Below are 17,327 nucleotides of genomic sequence, written 5' to 3' on the forward strand. Positions count from 1 at the left end.
GTGACATGATATGGCCATCATCACGTGCTTCTTGATCTCCATCACCAAAGCACCGGCACGATCTTCTTGTCACCGGCACCACACCATGATCTCCATCAATGTGTTGCCATCGGGGTTGTCGTGCTACTCATGCTATTACTACTAAAGCTACATCCTAGCAAAATAGTAAACGCATCTGCAAGCACAAACGTTAGTATAAAGACAACCCTATGGCTCCTGCCGGTTGCCGTACCATCGACGTGCAAGTCGATATTTACTATTACAACATGATCATCTCATACATCCAATATATCACATCACATCGTTGGCCATATCACATCACAAGCATACCCTGCAAAAACAAGTTAGACGTCCTCTAATTTTGTTGTTGCATGTTTTACGTGGTGACCATGGGTATCTAGTAGGATCGCATCTTACTTACGCAAACACCACAACGGAGATATATGAGTTGCTATTTAACCTCATCCAAGGACCTCCTCGGTCAAATCCGATTCAACCAAAGTTGGAGAAACCGACACTTGCCAGTCATCTTTGAGCAACGGGGTTACTCGTAACGATGAAACCTGTCTCTCGTAAGCGTACGAGTAATGTCGGTCCAAGCCGCTTCAATCCAACAATACCGCGGAATCAAGAAAAGACTAAGGAGGGCAGCAAAACGCACATCACCGCCCACAGAAACTTTTGTGTTCTACTCGAGAAGACATCTACGCATGAACCTAGCTCATGATGCCACTGTTGGGGAACGTCGCATGGGAAACAAAAAATTTCCTACGCGCACGAAGACCTATCATGGTGATGTCCATGTATGAGAGGGATGAGTGATCTACGTACCCTTGTAGATCGTACAGCAGAAGCGTTAGTGAACGCGGTTGATGTAGTGGAACGTCCTCACGTCCCTCGATCCGCCCCGCGAACAATCCCGCGATCAGTCCCACGATCTAGTACCGAACGGACGGCACCTCCGCGTTCAGCACACGTACAGCTCGACGATGATCTCAGCCTTCTTGATCCAGCAAGAGAGACGGAGAGGTAGAAGAGTTCTCCGGCAGCGTGACGGCGCTCCGGAGGTTGGTGACGACCTTGTCTCAGCAGGGCTCCGCCCGAGCTCCGCAGAAACGCGATCTAGAGGAAAAACCGTGGAGGTATGTGGTCGGGCTGCCGTGGAAAAGTCGTCTCAAATCAGCCCTAAAACCTCCGTATATATAGGTGGGAGGGAGGGGACCTTGCCTTGGGGCTCAAGGAGCCCCAAGGGGGTCGGCCGAGTCCAAGGGGGAAGACTCCCCCTCCAAACCAAGTTGGACTTGGTTTGGTGGGTGGCAGTCCTTCCTTCCCTTCCCACCTCCTCTTTTTTTCTCTTTTCTCTTTGATTTTCTTTCCTAGGCGCATAGGGCCCTTTTGGGCTGCCCCACCAGCCCACTAAGGGCTGGTGTGCCACCCTCAAGGCCTATGGGCTTCCCCGGGGTGGGTTGCCCCCCCCCCCCCCGGTGAACTCCCGGAACCCATTCGTCATTCCCGGTACATTCCCGGTAACTCCGAAAACCTTCCGGTAATCAAATGAGGTCATCCTATATATCAATCTTCGTTTCTGGACCATTCCGGAAACCCTCGTGACGTCCGTGATCTCATCCGGGTCTCCGAACAACATTCGGTAACCAACCATATAACTCAAATACGCATAAAACAACGTCGAACCTTAAGTGTGCAGACCCTGCGGGTTCGAGAACTATGTAGACATGACCCGAGAGACTCCTCGGTCAATATCCAATAGCGGGACCTGGATGCCCATATTGGATCCTACATATTCTACAAAGATCTTATCGTTTGAACCTCAGTGCCTAGGATTCATATAATCCCGTATGTCATTCCCTTTATCCTTCGGTATGTTACTTGCCCGAGATTCGATCGACAGTATCCGCATACCTATTTCAATCTCGTTTACCGGCAAGTCTCTTTACTCGTTCCGTAATACAAGATCCCGCAACTTACACTAAGTCACATTGCTTGCAAGGCTTGTGTGTGATGTTGTATTACCGAGTGGGCCCCGAGATACCTCTCCGTCACACGGAGTGACAAATCCCAGTCTTGATCCATACTAACTCAACTAACACCTTCGGAGATACCTGTAGAGCATCTTTATAGTCACCCAGTTACGTTGCGACGTTTGATACACACAAAGCATTCCTCCGGTGTCAGTGAGTTATATGATCTCATGGTCATAGGAATAAATACTTGACACGCTGGAAACAGTAGCAACAAAATGACACGATCAACATGCTACGTCTATTAGTTTGGGTCTAGTCCATCACGTGATTCTTCTAATGACGTGATCCAGTTATCAAGCAACGACACTTTGTTCATAATCAGAAGACACTGACTATCTTTGATCAACTGGCTAGCCAACTAGAGGCTTGCTAGGGACGGTGTTTTGTCTATGTATCCACACATGTAAGTGAGTCTTCATTCAATACAATTATAGCATGGATAATAAACGATTATCTTGATACAGGAATTATAATAATAACTATATGTATTATTGCCTCTAGGGAATAATTCCAACAGTATCTTCACCTCGCCTTTAGCTACTCTTCGTTTATTCTGTAGCTTTTATTTCGAGTTAGTAATCACTTAGCAACCGAACCGGTATCTAATACCCTCGTGCTACTAGAAGTACTAGTAAAGTACACATCAAACATCATGTATATCAAATATACTTTTGTCGACTTTGCCAGCCTTCTCATCTACCAAGTATCTAGGAAAGCTCTGCCTCAGTGACTGTTCCCCTCATAACAAAAGCACTTAGTCTCGGGTTTAGGTTCAATCTTGGGTTTCTTCATTAGAGCAACAACTGGTTTGCCATTTCATGAAGTATCCCTTCTAGCCCTTGCCCTTAATGAAACTAGTGGTTTTACTAACCATCAACAATTGATGCTCCTTCTTGATTTCTACTTTCGCAGTGTCAAACATTGTGAATCGCTCAAGGATCATCATATCTATCATTGATTGTTTATAGTTCATCACGAAGCTCTAGCAGCTTGGTGGTAGTGACTTTGGAGAACCATCACTATCTCATCTGGAAGATTAACTCCCACTTGATTCATGCGATTGTTGTACTCAGACAATCTGAGCACATGCTCAACAATTGAGCTTTTCTCCTTTACTTTGTAGACAAATAATCTTGTCGGAGGTATCATACCTCTCAACAAGGGCACGAGCATGAAATATCAATTTCATCTCTTAGAACATTTCTTATGTTCCGTGACGTTTCAAAACATCTTCAGCGCCTTGCTTCTAAGCCATCAAGTATTACGCACTGAACTATCACGTAGTCATCAAAAACGTGTATGTCGGATGTTCGCAACATCCACAGACGATGCTCGAGGTGCAGCACACCGAGTGGTGCATTAAGGACATAAGCCTTCTGCGCAGCAATGAGGACAATCCTCAGTTTTACGGACTCAGTCCGCAAAGTTGCTACTATCATATTTCAACTAAATTTTTCCTAGGAACATATAAAAAACAGTAGAGCTATAGCGCAAACTACATCATAATTCGCAAAGACCTTTTGACTATGTTCATGATAATTAGTTCAATTAATCATATTACTTAAGAACTCCCACTCAAAAAGTACATCCCTCTAGTCATTTGAGTGGTGCATGATCCAAATCCACTAACTCAAGTCCGATCATCACGTGAGTTGAGTATAGTTTCAGTGGTAAACATCTCTATGCTAATCATATCAACTATACGATTCATGCTCGACCTTTCGGTCTCTCGTGTTCCGAGGCCATGTATGCACATGCTAGGCTCATCAAGTTTAACCCGAGTGTTCCGCGTGTGCAACTGTTTTGCACCCGTTGTATGTGAACGATGAGTCTATCACACCCGATCATCACGTGGTGTCTCGAAATGACGAACTATCGCAACGGTGCACAGTTGGGGAGAACACAATTTCATCTTGAATATTTAGTGAGGGGTCACCTTATAATGCCACTGTCGTTCTAAGCAAGATAAGGTGCATAAAAGGATTAACATCACATGCAATTCATAAGTGACACGATATGGCCATGATCTTGTGCTTCTTGATCTCCATCACCAAAGCACCGGCATGATCTTCATCATCACCGGCGCCACACCATGATCTCCATCATCGTGATCTCCACCATCGTGCCGCCATCGAGGTTGTCGTGCTATCTATGCTATTACTACTAAAGCTACAACCTAGCAATAAAGTAAACGCATCTGCAAACACAAACGTTAGTTTAAAGACAACCCTATGGCTCATGCCGGTTGCCGTAGCATCGACGTGCAAGTCGATATTAACTATTACAACATGATCATCTCATACATCCAATATATCACATCATGTCAATGGCCATATCACATCACAAGCATACCCTGCAAAAACAAGTTAGACGTCCTCTAATTTGTTGTTGCATGTTTTACGTGGCTGCTATGGGTATCTAGTTTGATCGCATCTTACTTATGCAAAAACCACAACGGAGATGTGCAAATTGTTATTTAACCTCTCTCCAAGGACCGCCTTGGTCAAATCCAATTCAACTAAAGTTGAAGAAACAGGCACCCGCCAGTCATCTTTATGCAACGAGTTGCATGTAGTCGATGAAACCGGTCTCTCGTAAGCGTACGAGTAATGTTGGTCCGGGCTGCTTCAATCCAACAATATCGTCGATGCAATACTAAGGGGGGTAGAAAATCGAACATTAACGCCCACAAAAACTTTTGTGTTCTACTTGAGATTACATCTACGCATGAACCTAGCTCATGATGCCACTATTGGGAACGTTGCATGGGAAACAAAAAATTTCCTACGCACACAAAGACCTATCATGGTGATGTTCATCTACGAGAGGGAGATTTGATCCACAGACCCTTGTAGATCGCTCAGCGGGAAGCGTTAAGAAACACGGTTGATGTAGTGGTACAACTTCATGATTCAAATCATCGTCGTCCCACGATCCGTTTCGATCAAGCGCCGAACGGATGGCACCTCCGCGTTCAGCACACGTACAGCTCGATGACGATCTCGGCCTTATTGATCCAGCAAGAGAGACGTAGAAGTAGATGAGTTATCCGGCAGCGTGACGGTGCGCCGGTGTTGGTGATGATCTATTCCTGCAAGGCTCCGCCCGAGCTCCGCAGAAATCTAATCTAGAGGAAGAACTACGAGGTGTAGGTTTTAGTTGCACGTGGCAAAGTTGTGTCTCAAACAACCCTAAACCTCAAGTATATATAGGAGGAGCCAAGGGGTGGGGCAAGCCCTTAGGGCGCCAGCCAAAGAGGCCCTCCTTGGGTCGGGCGAAGTGGGAAGGGAGGAGTCCTTCTCCAATCCCACTTGGATTAGGACTCCTTCCTTATTTTTCCACCTCTTTTAGATTTTCCACTTCTTCCTCATGGGCTTTTCTTGGATGACTTTGTCAGCCCATTATACCTTATTGTGCATCCAATAAACCCACGTGGACCCCTTGGGGCGTGGTGGGCCCACCCAGTGGGCCCCCGGAACCCATTCGTCACTCCGGGTACACTGCGGGCAATGCCCGAAAACCTTTCGGAATCCAAACACCAACTTCCTATATATCAATCTTTGTTTCCGGACCATTCCGAAAAACCTCGTGACGTCCGTGATCTCATCCGGGACTCCGAACAACCTTCGATCACCAACACATATAACTCAACTATACTACAACATCATCGAACCTTAAGTGTGCAGACCCTGCGGGTTCGAGAACTATGTAGACATGACCCGAGACACTCCTCGGTCAATATCGAATAGCGGGACCTAGATGTTCATATTGGATCCTACATATTCTACGAAGATCTTATCGGTTAAACCTATGTGCCAAGGATTCATATAATCCCTTATAACATTCCATTTGTCCTTCGGTATGTTACTTGCCCGAGATTGGGTCGTCGGTATCCCTATACCTATTTCAATCTCGTTACCGGCAAGTCTCTTTACTCGTTCCGTAATACAAGATCCCGTGATTAACACTTGAGTCACATTGTTTGCAAGGCTTATTTGTGATGTTGTATTACCGAGTGGGCCCCGAGATACCTCTCCGTCACACGGAGTGACAAATCCCAGTCTTGATCCATGCTAACTCAATGGACACCTTCGGAGATACCTGTAGAGCACATTTATAGTCACACAATAACGTTGTGACGTTTTATACACACAAGGTATTCCTCCGGTGTCAGTGAGTTACATGATCTCATGGTCATAGGAATGAATACTTGACACGCACAAAACAATAGCAACAAAATGACAAGATCACATGCTACGTATATAATTTGGGTCTTGTCCATCACATGATTCTCCTAATGATGTGATCTCGTTATCAAGTGACAACACTTGCCTATGGCGAGGAAACATTGACCATCTTTGATCAACGAACTAGTCAACTAGAGGCTCACTAGGGACAGTATGTTGTCTATGTATCCACACATGTATTTGAGTTTCAATCAATACAATTATAGCATGGATAATAAACGATTATCATGAACAAAGAAATATAATAATAACTAATTTATTATTGCCTTTAGAGCATATTTCCAACAGATTGTTCGTCGTTTTAGTATAGTTTAAATTTGTGAGTCGTTTATGCGAAATATGTGATCTCTGGTGATCTTTTAGTGATCGGTATGTGCATTTCTCTATCCGATTCCATGTTTGTGGGTCGATCTACGTCCTTCTATCTATGTTGCATGCTGAATATGAAGGATCGGATATGAGATATACGGATGTGAATGAAAGAATTTAAAGAGTGACCGGTCAATGCAGCACGTGGGCCCGAATTTGCAAGGATAGGTTATAGATGCTCTCATGTGCGCTCAAAAAACAAAAAGTGCAACAGTATTCGCCTATGGCAGGCAGTAGCAACATGGAATTATCTGCCTACTTGTGCTCTGTAGTAAAAAAAAATTGCATCCACGATCAGCTTGTGCTAAACATAAGAACAGGCAATACTAGTTTGGAAAAAACAAGTTATCGGAATCCATCGCAGTACCAAACAGAACATCAGCCCAAGGGAAAATGTTAGCAGCTCACGAACATTAAGAAACGAGTCAGTCATATTGTGCGGATCTGTCGATTTCGCTGATAGAAGAAAACACTACCCGAAGGACTCCTGTCAATTAACACCTGGTTCTTGGATGCACCAGTTTTTTTCTCAACAAAGACAGATACAGATTAGGCATGTTTCCGACCTGCTGTGGTGTTGCCCGTACTTATTCATCACATTTTTGAGAGAGAGAGAGAGAGTACTTATTCATCACTTAGGATGCTGATGGTCTTGCTTTTCTCAGCTACCCTTTGCCCACAAACATGGGATAGACTGGTCTAGACAAATTGCAAAATCCAACAAAAAGGTGACACCTTCCCTTGGAGATGGGAAGAAACACACCCAAAAAGTAACCGTTTTTTAAACCCAAACAAGAATCGACAGTATCTCCTGGTTATTTTCTTTCTATGAATCAGATTTATTTATCTATTCGCATCATCCATAAATTGCATTGTTGATGTTGATACAGAAGAACAACATCCATTCCACTGGAACAGTAGAACTTGATCAAACCTCTTCCCCAACATATAAATACAGATAATCTTATCGACCTAATGGGATCCAAGATTAAAATATCTTTAGAAAAATCACAGCAAAAAAAATATAAAAATGAAAGAGCTCACATTCAGATGACATATTACAATTTGCATGCATGCCAGCCAATGGCAATGGTAATGGCATGCTCTGCCGTCTCTGCACGCGCCTCCTCACCTCCTCATGCGGTGGCACCTGTACCACAGGAACACGAAGCAGAGCACCCTGTACCCGACCACGAACCCGAGCATGACTCCCAGGTTGCTCCACCTCATGCTCTCCCGCATCCCCTGCTGCCGCAGCAGCATGGTGCCGTCGAGGACGCACATGCCACCGCCGGGGGCCGAGGCGAGGCACTCCTGCCCGCCGCGCGCGCCGCCGTACTCGTTCACGATGAGGGCCTCGAAGGGGTACTTGAACAGGCTGATGTAGTGCATGAACACCCAGTACTGCGGGATGTCCTTGCTCGCCACGAAGTAGCCGGAGAAGAGGAAGAAGCAGCCGATGAAGCCGGCGATGAGGGAGTTGCCGACGATGTAGTTGGGCGCCAGCGCGCTGAGGCAGGCGGTGAATGAGTTGGCGGTGAGCATGACGAGCCAGATGACGAGGGCAAAGTAGGCGAAGCTGGCAGGCTCGCGCGCGAGGCCGACGAGCCAGTACACGGGCGTCGCGTAGAGGAGCGCCGCGGCGAGGAGGAAAGGGAGGAACACGGCGGCGTTGGAGGCGACGTAGGAGGACACGCGGTACGCGCCCCGGGTGGTCTCCCTTTCCAGGATGCGGCGCTCCTGGAGGAACACCGGGAGGCCCTCGGTGGTGGACGAGAGCACGAAGGTGAGGTTGAAGGCGAAGAAGCCCAGCCGGGACTGCAGGTCAGTGGTGCCCAGGAAGATCGTGCCGAGGAACACGCCGACCACCGCCGACTGCACCATTCGCGCCGCGAACAGCTGCGGCGTCCGCAGCACCGTCTTCACGAAGCGCCCCGACAGGATGCATACCTCCTCCGCCGCCGAGTTGGCGTACGCGGCGCGGCGCGCGGACGAGGACGATGGCGAGGGCACCGGCCCGGCAACATCTTGGTACGTGAGCGCGGTGGCCAGGACGACGTCCGGCTTGAGGGTGTCGATGGTTTCCATGGCGTATTCGAGGACGTTGACGTGGGCGGGGATGGAGTGCCCGGAGGCGGCGAGGCGGGCCTCGAGGAACGGTAGGGAGCCGTGGTGGCGGACGGCGCCGTCGGCGAGGAGGACGACGCGGTCGAGCAGCTCGAGGATGCGGAAGCCGGGCTGGTGAATGGTGAGCACGACGGTCTTACCGTGCGCGGTGGCCATGTCCCTGAGCATCTTGACAATGTGCAGCGCGGAGCCGGAGTCGAGCCCGGACGTGGGCTCATCCAGCAGCAGCACGGCCGGATCGTGCACGAGGTCGACGCCGATAGACACCCTCCTCCGCTCGCCTCCAGAGACGCTGGCGACCCTCGAGTTCGCGACGTGCCGCAGCCCGAGCTCGGCCATGAGCTCTCTGGCTCGCGCCTCCGCGGCGCCCGGCGCGGCGCGCAGCCGTAGGCGCGCGCTGTACAGCAGCGACTCCTCGACGGTGAGCATCGGGAAGAGCGCGTCGTCCTGCGGCACGTGGCCGGACACCCGGCGGAAGCGTGCGGCGTCCATGGGGCAGCCGTTCACCAGCACCGCCCCGGTGAGCACCCTGGCCGGGTCCGCCGACCCCGCCAGCACCGACAGCAGCGTGGTCTTGCCCGCCCCGCTCGGCCCCACGATCGCCACCACCTCCCCGGGCGCCGCCTCGCACGTGACGCTCCGCAGCAGCAGCCGCTCGCCGCCACCACCCTTGCCGCCCGGCAAGAAGGAGGACACTCGGACGCCGCGCGCCGGAAGAACGTAAGACAGAGCCCTCGTCTCGAGGCGGTACCTCGGCCTGCGGCGCCCAGTCCCCGTCTTGCTCAGCGACATCGCCGGCGTCACCACCGTCTCCCTCGGAGACGCCATGGATCCCTATAAACCTTCCAATGGAGATCGTCCGAGCAAGTAGGAGAGAAGAGCAAGAGATTGTTACAAAGGCAGCAAGGGGTGGTGAGAAGGGTTGAGCTAACCGCACCAACCTCTCCCCCTTATGTACACTCGTACTCGGTTCTTTTGGTTTTTTTTTTTTTTTTGAGGGGGCTCGTACTCGTATTTGCTGTGTGGTTTGGCGCGCGCGAGGTCTGAACCTGGTGCGACGCCGTCCGTTTGGTGCCACCGCACGGGAGTTTTCAAGGGTTTTGCTGTGTTTCCTCCGGTGCGCTCGTCTCGTCTGTCTCTGCGTTCGCTGGCTGGCTGGCTGGGGCTGGGGCTGGGGCTGGGTTGCTTGTGGATGCTGCGGACGTGCCGGTTCGGGGCTTTGATGCCCAAGCTTGCAAGCTTCGTGCACCGGGACTCATCAACTCATCTCGCTATTTTTCTTTCTCTGTTTCTCGCTCACTGCTCACATCGTTTAGATGTCGTCGAATCATACGTCCGGCCGTCCGGGGGGTTGTTGGATTGCTATACGCCCTCCTTTTCAAAATAAATGTTACGGTTTTAATTCCAATTTCAAGTAAAACCACATCACTTGTTTTGAAAATGAGGGAGTAGCTTATTATATGGTACTATGACGAATACCGAGTATCCCGCAAAAAAGAAATACAGAGTATAGGAAGGAGTATTTGGGGTTAATGGTTAGAGCATTTACAATCGGCCTCTTCAAACGTCCCTGAACGTTTGGGCGGACTGTCCGGTCAATGATAGGTCATAAAATTGTGAATCAGAAGGCGCCCTCAAACCGATCATATTTTCCAGATTATACCTAGCCGTGGGCAGCCCCACCTAACGGCCTGTCCGGGCTCAAAAATCTCGGATCGGGTCAGGCTTAATCATGTCATCGGGTCGGGCGGGGGCTCGGGCCTGTGAAAACTCAAATTTTATTCATAGTCGGGCTGGACCGATCAGGTCGTGTGGGGTTTTTTCGGGCTCGGGCCGGGTTTGGGCCCGATTTATTAGGCCCGACCGTCAGGCCGTGCCGAGCTTGGGCCTGGGTTTTCAGCATCAGGTTTTTTTCGTCCAGCCCGACATATGTCCACGTATAGTCCGGACTGACCGGCAGCGCTCATATCTAGCCGATATATGAGGCGGATATAGGAGTTCGGCGTGTGTCCGCGCGCGTATGGCATGTAGGACCAGATAGATGAGACTCGTCCCAAATTTTATCAAATCGACCTAGTTCAACAAATGCATCGCCCTCCTCCCACGTTCGTCCTGCATTTCACATGTTCGGGTCGTCGTCTTCCTCCACCCTTACTCCCCCATTCGTGCCACCGCCCTTGTCTGTCGTCCTAAATGTCATCGTCGGGTGCCCCGTCCTCCATCATCGGCATGGATGCTGCCTCGGCGGAGTCCGTCGAAGTACCGTCCATCGGTGAAGTGCAAAGGGGAGAATGTCGCTCGAAGGTAGAGGCGCTCCCGTCAGCGCGAGTGAGAAGCGGTGCCGAAGGAAGTTGCGGCTAAGGAGCTGGTGGACATCGACGTGGGTATGTTCCCTCCGCTGCGCCCGCCCGCCCCGCGCGTGTCCGCCCCACCCACGACCGACAATGAACCGACATCAGAATGGGGGATTTTAGATGGTTGAACGCAACCAGAGGCACCGGATATGGTGTGTGACTCGTCGTAACTCCAACGAACATCGCTAAAGCCTGGTATGCCCAAGGGCCGTTCGACGAAATGTCGCGGCAGAATAGGGTACCTTTTTTGCTCCACTTTGTATCCCTTATTCTGTTATTCGCTATGCCATTGGATCAATTTGTTGCATGTGCCACTAGTTTATTTGGAAACACGATAATTGTAGGATAATTTCATGGAAGACATGTCCAGTGAGGGTCAAGAGCCTATGGAAGATGACTTGGGGGATTGTAATTATCCTATGTATGACAATAGGGGAACAACTGGCACTACCAAAAAGAAGACGACAAATATATCCAAGTCAAGAGGTCCAACATTCTCAACATATGAGGATGTTTTGTTGGTATTCTTCGTTGGCCGCAAGCGTAGACCCTATATGCAGCATGGGGCAAAAGACAACAAGTAATGAAAAAAAATCTAGAAACACTACCTTGAACACAAGGATTATGTGGAGCCAAAGGCTACTCATACCACACACAATGTAGCCTCTCTCTCCAACATAGATGGTCCATCATCCAAAACAACGCGAACAAGTTTGTTGGTCACTATGCTCCTATGGTTGGCCCGAATAAAAGTGTGGTTCGAGTCAATAGTTAGTATGTTGAATTGCTTTGCTTTGTCATCATTTTCATTGCTTGTTTTGTGTGTTGCATAGTAATTATTGTTTGATGGTTGGAATTGGATCCACTTTGTACCAACAAACTGAGAAGAAGTCATTTGGTTTAAGATATTGTTGGGTGAAATTGAATGACAACGCAAAGTAACAACATCTTGTGGATGACCTCAAGAATGATAACAAGATGTTGCAGAAAAATGATGGCTAAAACTCCCAACGATCCTATGGATTGGATGAAAAAGAGGAAGAAGTTGTAGGGGAGGATGGAGGAGCCGCCGTGACAATGAAGAACCGCCAAGTGATGAAAAATAAGTGGGAGAAGGAGAGGGCTTTTCGTGACCCCGTGGCGTCTAAAATATCCGCCTTACGGATGGACATTTTTCCACGAGCGAGAAAAAGAAAGAGGAGACATACAAGCTCATGTTAGATGTGCAAAAAAGATAGATTACTCGAGGGTGAAAAGCAAGTTGCAAATAGAGAGGGAGAAGATAGACTTGAAGAAGCAAGAGATCGTGTGTCAAATGGGAGCTCGAGAAGGGTCGGACTTTTGTACAATAGAGCTCGAGAAGAAGAGGTTAGAACTTGCTTGAGACTCCGAGGATTTGAGAATGGGTCGACGTAAACTTCTTGGATCCAAAAGGCATGAAGCGGCTTGAGGCGAGGAAGAAGAAGATCACCCAGCTTAGGGAGTATGAGTAGACAAGAGCGGCGCGACCCGGTTAGTGCCCGATGAGTGATTAGTCATGCTGGACGGATGCAGACTGAGCGTTGAATTTTATTTTGGCATGTTTCAATGTAGAATTGTGGTTCATTTTTTGCTTTGTTGCATTGTTAAATTGGTGATGACTTTGTGCTATATGATTAACATGCATAGATTTAAGGGGTTGATATGAGGAGTGTGGTTGTCGGGCGGGACTTTCAAGATGTTGTCTTGCCTTCGGGTCATGCCTCAGTGTGTGTGTGAACATTTATGGGACGGATTTGCTAAGTCCGATTATAGCTAACATATGCATCTCTAGAATAACAGTTGTTTACATGAAGTTGGGGCAAAAAAGGCTCTCCAACAGTTTTTGTAATGACTTTAACTTTAGAGGACCCCATAAAACAAGGGAACTTTTTGTTCTTGCCACTTTAGATTTTGCCAATTTTCTTTATGCCACTCTAGATTCTGACATTTCATTTTTGTCTGTGTTAGTTTTTAACAATTATCACAATTGTTATTTTTGTGGCAAAAATAAAAATTCAGAGTGGCAGTTGTGATAATTGTCTAAAGCTAAGAGTGGCAAAAGTAAAATAAAATTATTTTGCTTTTGCCACTGAGTTATTATGATAATTGTCAAAAGCTAAAAGTGTTAAAAGTAAAATGTCAAATTCTAGAATGGCATAAGGAATATTGGTAAAATCTAGAATGACAAAAACAAAATTTTCCCGTAAAACAAGCCCTTTCTTCCCGTAGATTTACACGAAGATCATTTTCCCGGAATTTTTCGACGGGCTAGTAGCCACTTGAAACTTCCCGCTTATGCCTCGTGGTGCCACCAACCCCTGTGTCGCCGCCCACCACCACACTAGACAGCCACCGCGGGCATCGCGGTCCGCCACCACGCGAGGTTGATGCCTTGCCGTCCCGCTTCACCACATTGCCTCTCGCCGGTGGCCACCGCACCACCTCGTGCCGCCCCTCGCCGGAGGCCATCACGCGTGTCACATACTACCGGGGCCTAGGACGTTTCTAGTTTTGTTTAATAAAATAAATAAAATACAATCAGATTTTGAAAAATAAGTGCATGTGAGCTGACCAAAGTTGCTTCGAGGCAACTTTCCCTAAAATTGTCCCCTAAAACTAGTTTTACGGGGCCATTTTTAGGAACTGTTGGAATTGCTCTTACTCATATTTCTTAATGATTTTGTGGATGTCGGTCCTTTTAATTCTTCTGACCGATTGATCAGTTTTTGGCAAAATCACTCTGACCTTGGTCGTCAATAGGATTCGGAGAGGCTCGCCGGATCGGGTCGGGCGGCGGGTTTCCACCGGTGACCTAACGTCTGGCCAGTCAGAATTGATCTAGTCTGTGGTGGGTTGTTTGCTGGCTTGTTGGCCTTTGGCTTGCGAGGCAGGCACACGGTGAGGCAGCAGCCGGGTGCACGAAACCTCTGTCTCCGTGTGGAGTGCGGCGCGGTGCAGAGATTTTCTGATGAGCGGCACCATTGACCGCGCAGGCCACACCCGGTTGGTCACCCTCACTGCTCCCTCCCCCTCCCTAGCATCACCATATGCCTATCCAGCTGCCGTACTCGTTCAGGGCTAAATTAGAGAAAGGTGTAGCTACTGGTACCAAATTAGTACTAAAGTATACCCTAAATTTTTCCTAAACCACATAGTATACCCTAAAAACATTTCCAATTTTCAGACAAGCACTTCTCGGGAAAACATATATGAAAAAAGCTTAACATCATCCGGGGATCAAAGCTACCGCGTCCGTCACCTCCCCTTCATGACACACGTCTAAGTAAGGATCCACATACCGTTAATCGTCCAACCCGCTTCTGCAACAGGGGCTATGTTTCTAAAACATATATGATGTTGCAATGATCTACAACGATTTTATATTTTGTAACAAAACCTCTATTACGAAAAAATTCTACAACAAAACCTTTGTTGTAAAAAATATTTTTTTTGCAACGAAACAATTGTTGCAAACAAAATCTGCAACAAGGCATATGTTACAGAAATAATTCTATAACAAGACCTATGTTACAAAAAAATTCTGCAACAAGGAATATGTTACAAAAATAATTCTATAACAAGATCTATATTGCAAGAAAAAAATGTAAAACAAGATCTGTGTTGCGGTTGTAAGGCACGCTCTACTCGTTTGATGCAGAAAATCTGACGGCTTGCGATCCGGTCGATCTTTCAGAAAAATCTGCCGGCGGACATGTAGTGCGACCCAACATATATAGCGCTTTATTTTGTAGGGTATTTTGTAATATGATAACTGAGCAATCGTAGGTACGACGGCCTCGTTGGAACTTTGATGTCATTTGCTTCAGTGTAACTGGATGGTCACCCGGCTGACAACAGTGGACGGAGAATCGTCGATCGGAGCCGCAGGCTAATGATTTCGCTTTTCGATGTGTACGGCTCGTTGCTCTAGCCGGTCTCGGCAGATTGGCCATGCTTTTGCTTTCTCTTCCAAAAGGAAGATCATGGCCATTGGCAACACTGGACGCATCGAGGGAGCGAGTGGCTCAAGTTGAGAACATTGGTCATGAACTTATGATGAAATTCGTTCCACTTTTCCATACCTTTTTTTTTTAACAAGGCAAGCCATCAAAAGGTGCCAAAATTTTGGGATGCATTACCTAGCTAGCCAACACAAGACGCACACTGCCCATGCACATACGTATGTAGTACTACGTCGTCTTGGCTGGAGATCCTGAGCAGCAGTACGTACGTGGCATGACAAGAATAAAATATCTCTCCAATATATATATACACACACACACACACACCTCGTATCAGTAATCACAGCAAAAGTCGTCTGAATAGCGTAAGCCAGGACCTGTGACGAGCAGGAGCAGCTAAGTTAGTTGAAGAGTCGCCGTTGATCGGAACGGGAGTTTGAACAAGTTTACACCGTACACCTTGCTACTAATAATAAGGATCTAGGGTCTCACGCTCTGAGATGTTGGTTCGTGACATGAATCTACAAGCAAGCCATGGCAGATGATCTACATTGCACAAACTTGCAGGCAGTGGTTTATGCAGCTGGCTGGGGTGAGAATATAGTGCATGCAGGAGAGATTGCTTCACTCGCGCGCATCGGATTCCACCTAAAGCCTATGGTGAATATCCGCAAGAAGAGAAAGCCGGTGCGGGTGTGTCTAACAAACAGCCGTCTGATTCTTATTTGGGCCTAGATCGCTTTTTTAAGCCAATTGCAATGTGCCAGCTGTACTACACCTGCTATGTACTCCCTCCGATTTCTAAATACGGAGTATAAGTCTTTTTCAAAGATTTCACTAGAAGACTACATACGAAGAAAAATAAGTGAATTTACATTCTAAATTGTGTCTATATACATCCATATGTAGTCCTTAAGTAAAACCTCTAAAAAGACTTATATTTATAGGAAAGGAGGAAGTACGTTCCACACCTCCCCGCTGTAACAGCCCCCAAAAAATTAAACGGGTTTGGACTTTGAAAGTTGAAAAAACTGAACCGAACATCAGGCTGTGTCTTTTTCACATACAGAGGCTGGGAGATGTCCCCTCTTTAAATAAGCTCTGGCTCTTCTTCTAGCTCAAATGTGATGCAAAACAAAAAAAAAATACAGAAAAACATGTTCGTGATGAGAATAAAATAACAAAAGAATAAATCCAAAAGTTACGATGAAGATGACCGAGGACAAAAATAACAAAGTGTTCTACGAGAAAAACAAAATTACTTCATCTGCTCATGCTGTTTTTACTTCACCAAGACAAAGAATGACTGGACAAGGACTGAAGGGGTTTGCACTAAAGATTAGTTATCCATCAGAAAAAGAAATGATCAATATCAAGATAATGAACATGGATGGAACTCAAGAATGATTTAAGATATGAGGGAATGATAACCAAAGGTTAAGGTAAATAAAACAAAGATAACTGAGGAGAGAAAGAATGAGAGTGAAAAAACAAAGAAGAAGAAGGGATAATCACCTTCGATGTCTGAAGGCTGATGAGAACTAGCACACAAATAAAATCTGCAGAACTAGTGGCTGAATGACAAGTGAACTGACGGGGATATCTACAAAATGTCTATGGTTTCTTGCTTGTTCTCTGTATTTTATGTGTTTTTAGAGAGTTTGTTCACACTTTTTTTTATCTCAATTTGGCTGCAGCGCGCCCACAAGCCTTTTCTATCTATATTTCTGTGGACTTTTCTCACTACTAGAACATGGAAAATGCAGCTATCTCTAACATTTAGTTTTCATTATATTTTCCAGAAAAAATGTTTTTGCAGCCGTAAAAAATTTCTCTGGAAAAAATGGAGAGTATCTTGTTGCTTCCCTGAATAAGTGATAGTACCTTGTTCTTTCCTGAATAAAAGTAATAGTACCTTGTTCTTTCCTGAATAATTAAGAGACACTCAACACTGAGGGTTATTTACTCAACAAAAGAAAAAATAAACACCGGGTGTATGTGGGAAACCAAAGACGGAGCAAACCTCTACTAAAAAAATCTTTGTAATCATCGCTCAGGAATAAGAATACATGCCTATCACAAAACAAACTTTATAAGTAAAACTTGTGCCATTGACAAAAGCCACTGAACAAAAAACAGAGAAAAGAAACTGAAATAACTGAAGAAAGGAAACTGAAGAAACTAAAGGGAGCAAGAAGATAGACA

The 17,327-nt window shown here is 46.9% G+C and overlaps 1 protein-coding gene across 1 annotated transcript; it reads right to left on the minus strand.

The window, feature by feature from the left end:
* Positions 1 to 7,481: 7,481 nt before the first annotated feature.
* On the minus strand, positions 7,482 to 9,718 carry LOC123439964 (ABC transporter G family member 10). The gene has a single exon (XM_045116573.1). It carries the CDS (start codon positions 9,611 to 9,613, stop codon positions 7,787 to 7,789), a length of 1,827 nt encoding a protein of 608 aa, XP_044972508.1. The 5' UTR covers positions 9,614 to 9,718; the 3' UTR covers positions 7,482 to 7,786.
* Positions 9,719 to 17,327: the final 7,609 nt, after the last annotated feature.

The sequence above is a fragment of the Hordeum vulgare genome, chromosome 3H, assembly GCF_904849725.1.
Source record: "Hordeum vulgare subsp. vulgare chromosome 3H, MorexV3_pseudomolecules_assembly, whole genome shotgun sequence".
Taxonomy (NCBI): domain Eukaryota; kingdom Viridiplantae; phylum Streptophyta; class Magnoliopsida; order Poales; family Poaceae; genus Hordeum; species Hordeum vulgare.

Excerpts from the sequence above, each read along its gene's own strand:
- LOC123439964 (XM_045116573.1), bottom strand. The coding sequence starts at position 9,613 with ATGGCGTCTCCGAGGGAGACGGTGGTGACGCCGGCGATGTCGCTGAGC.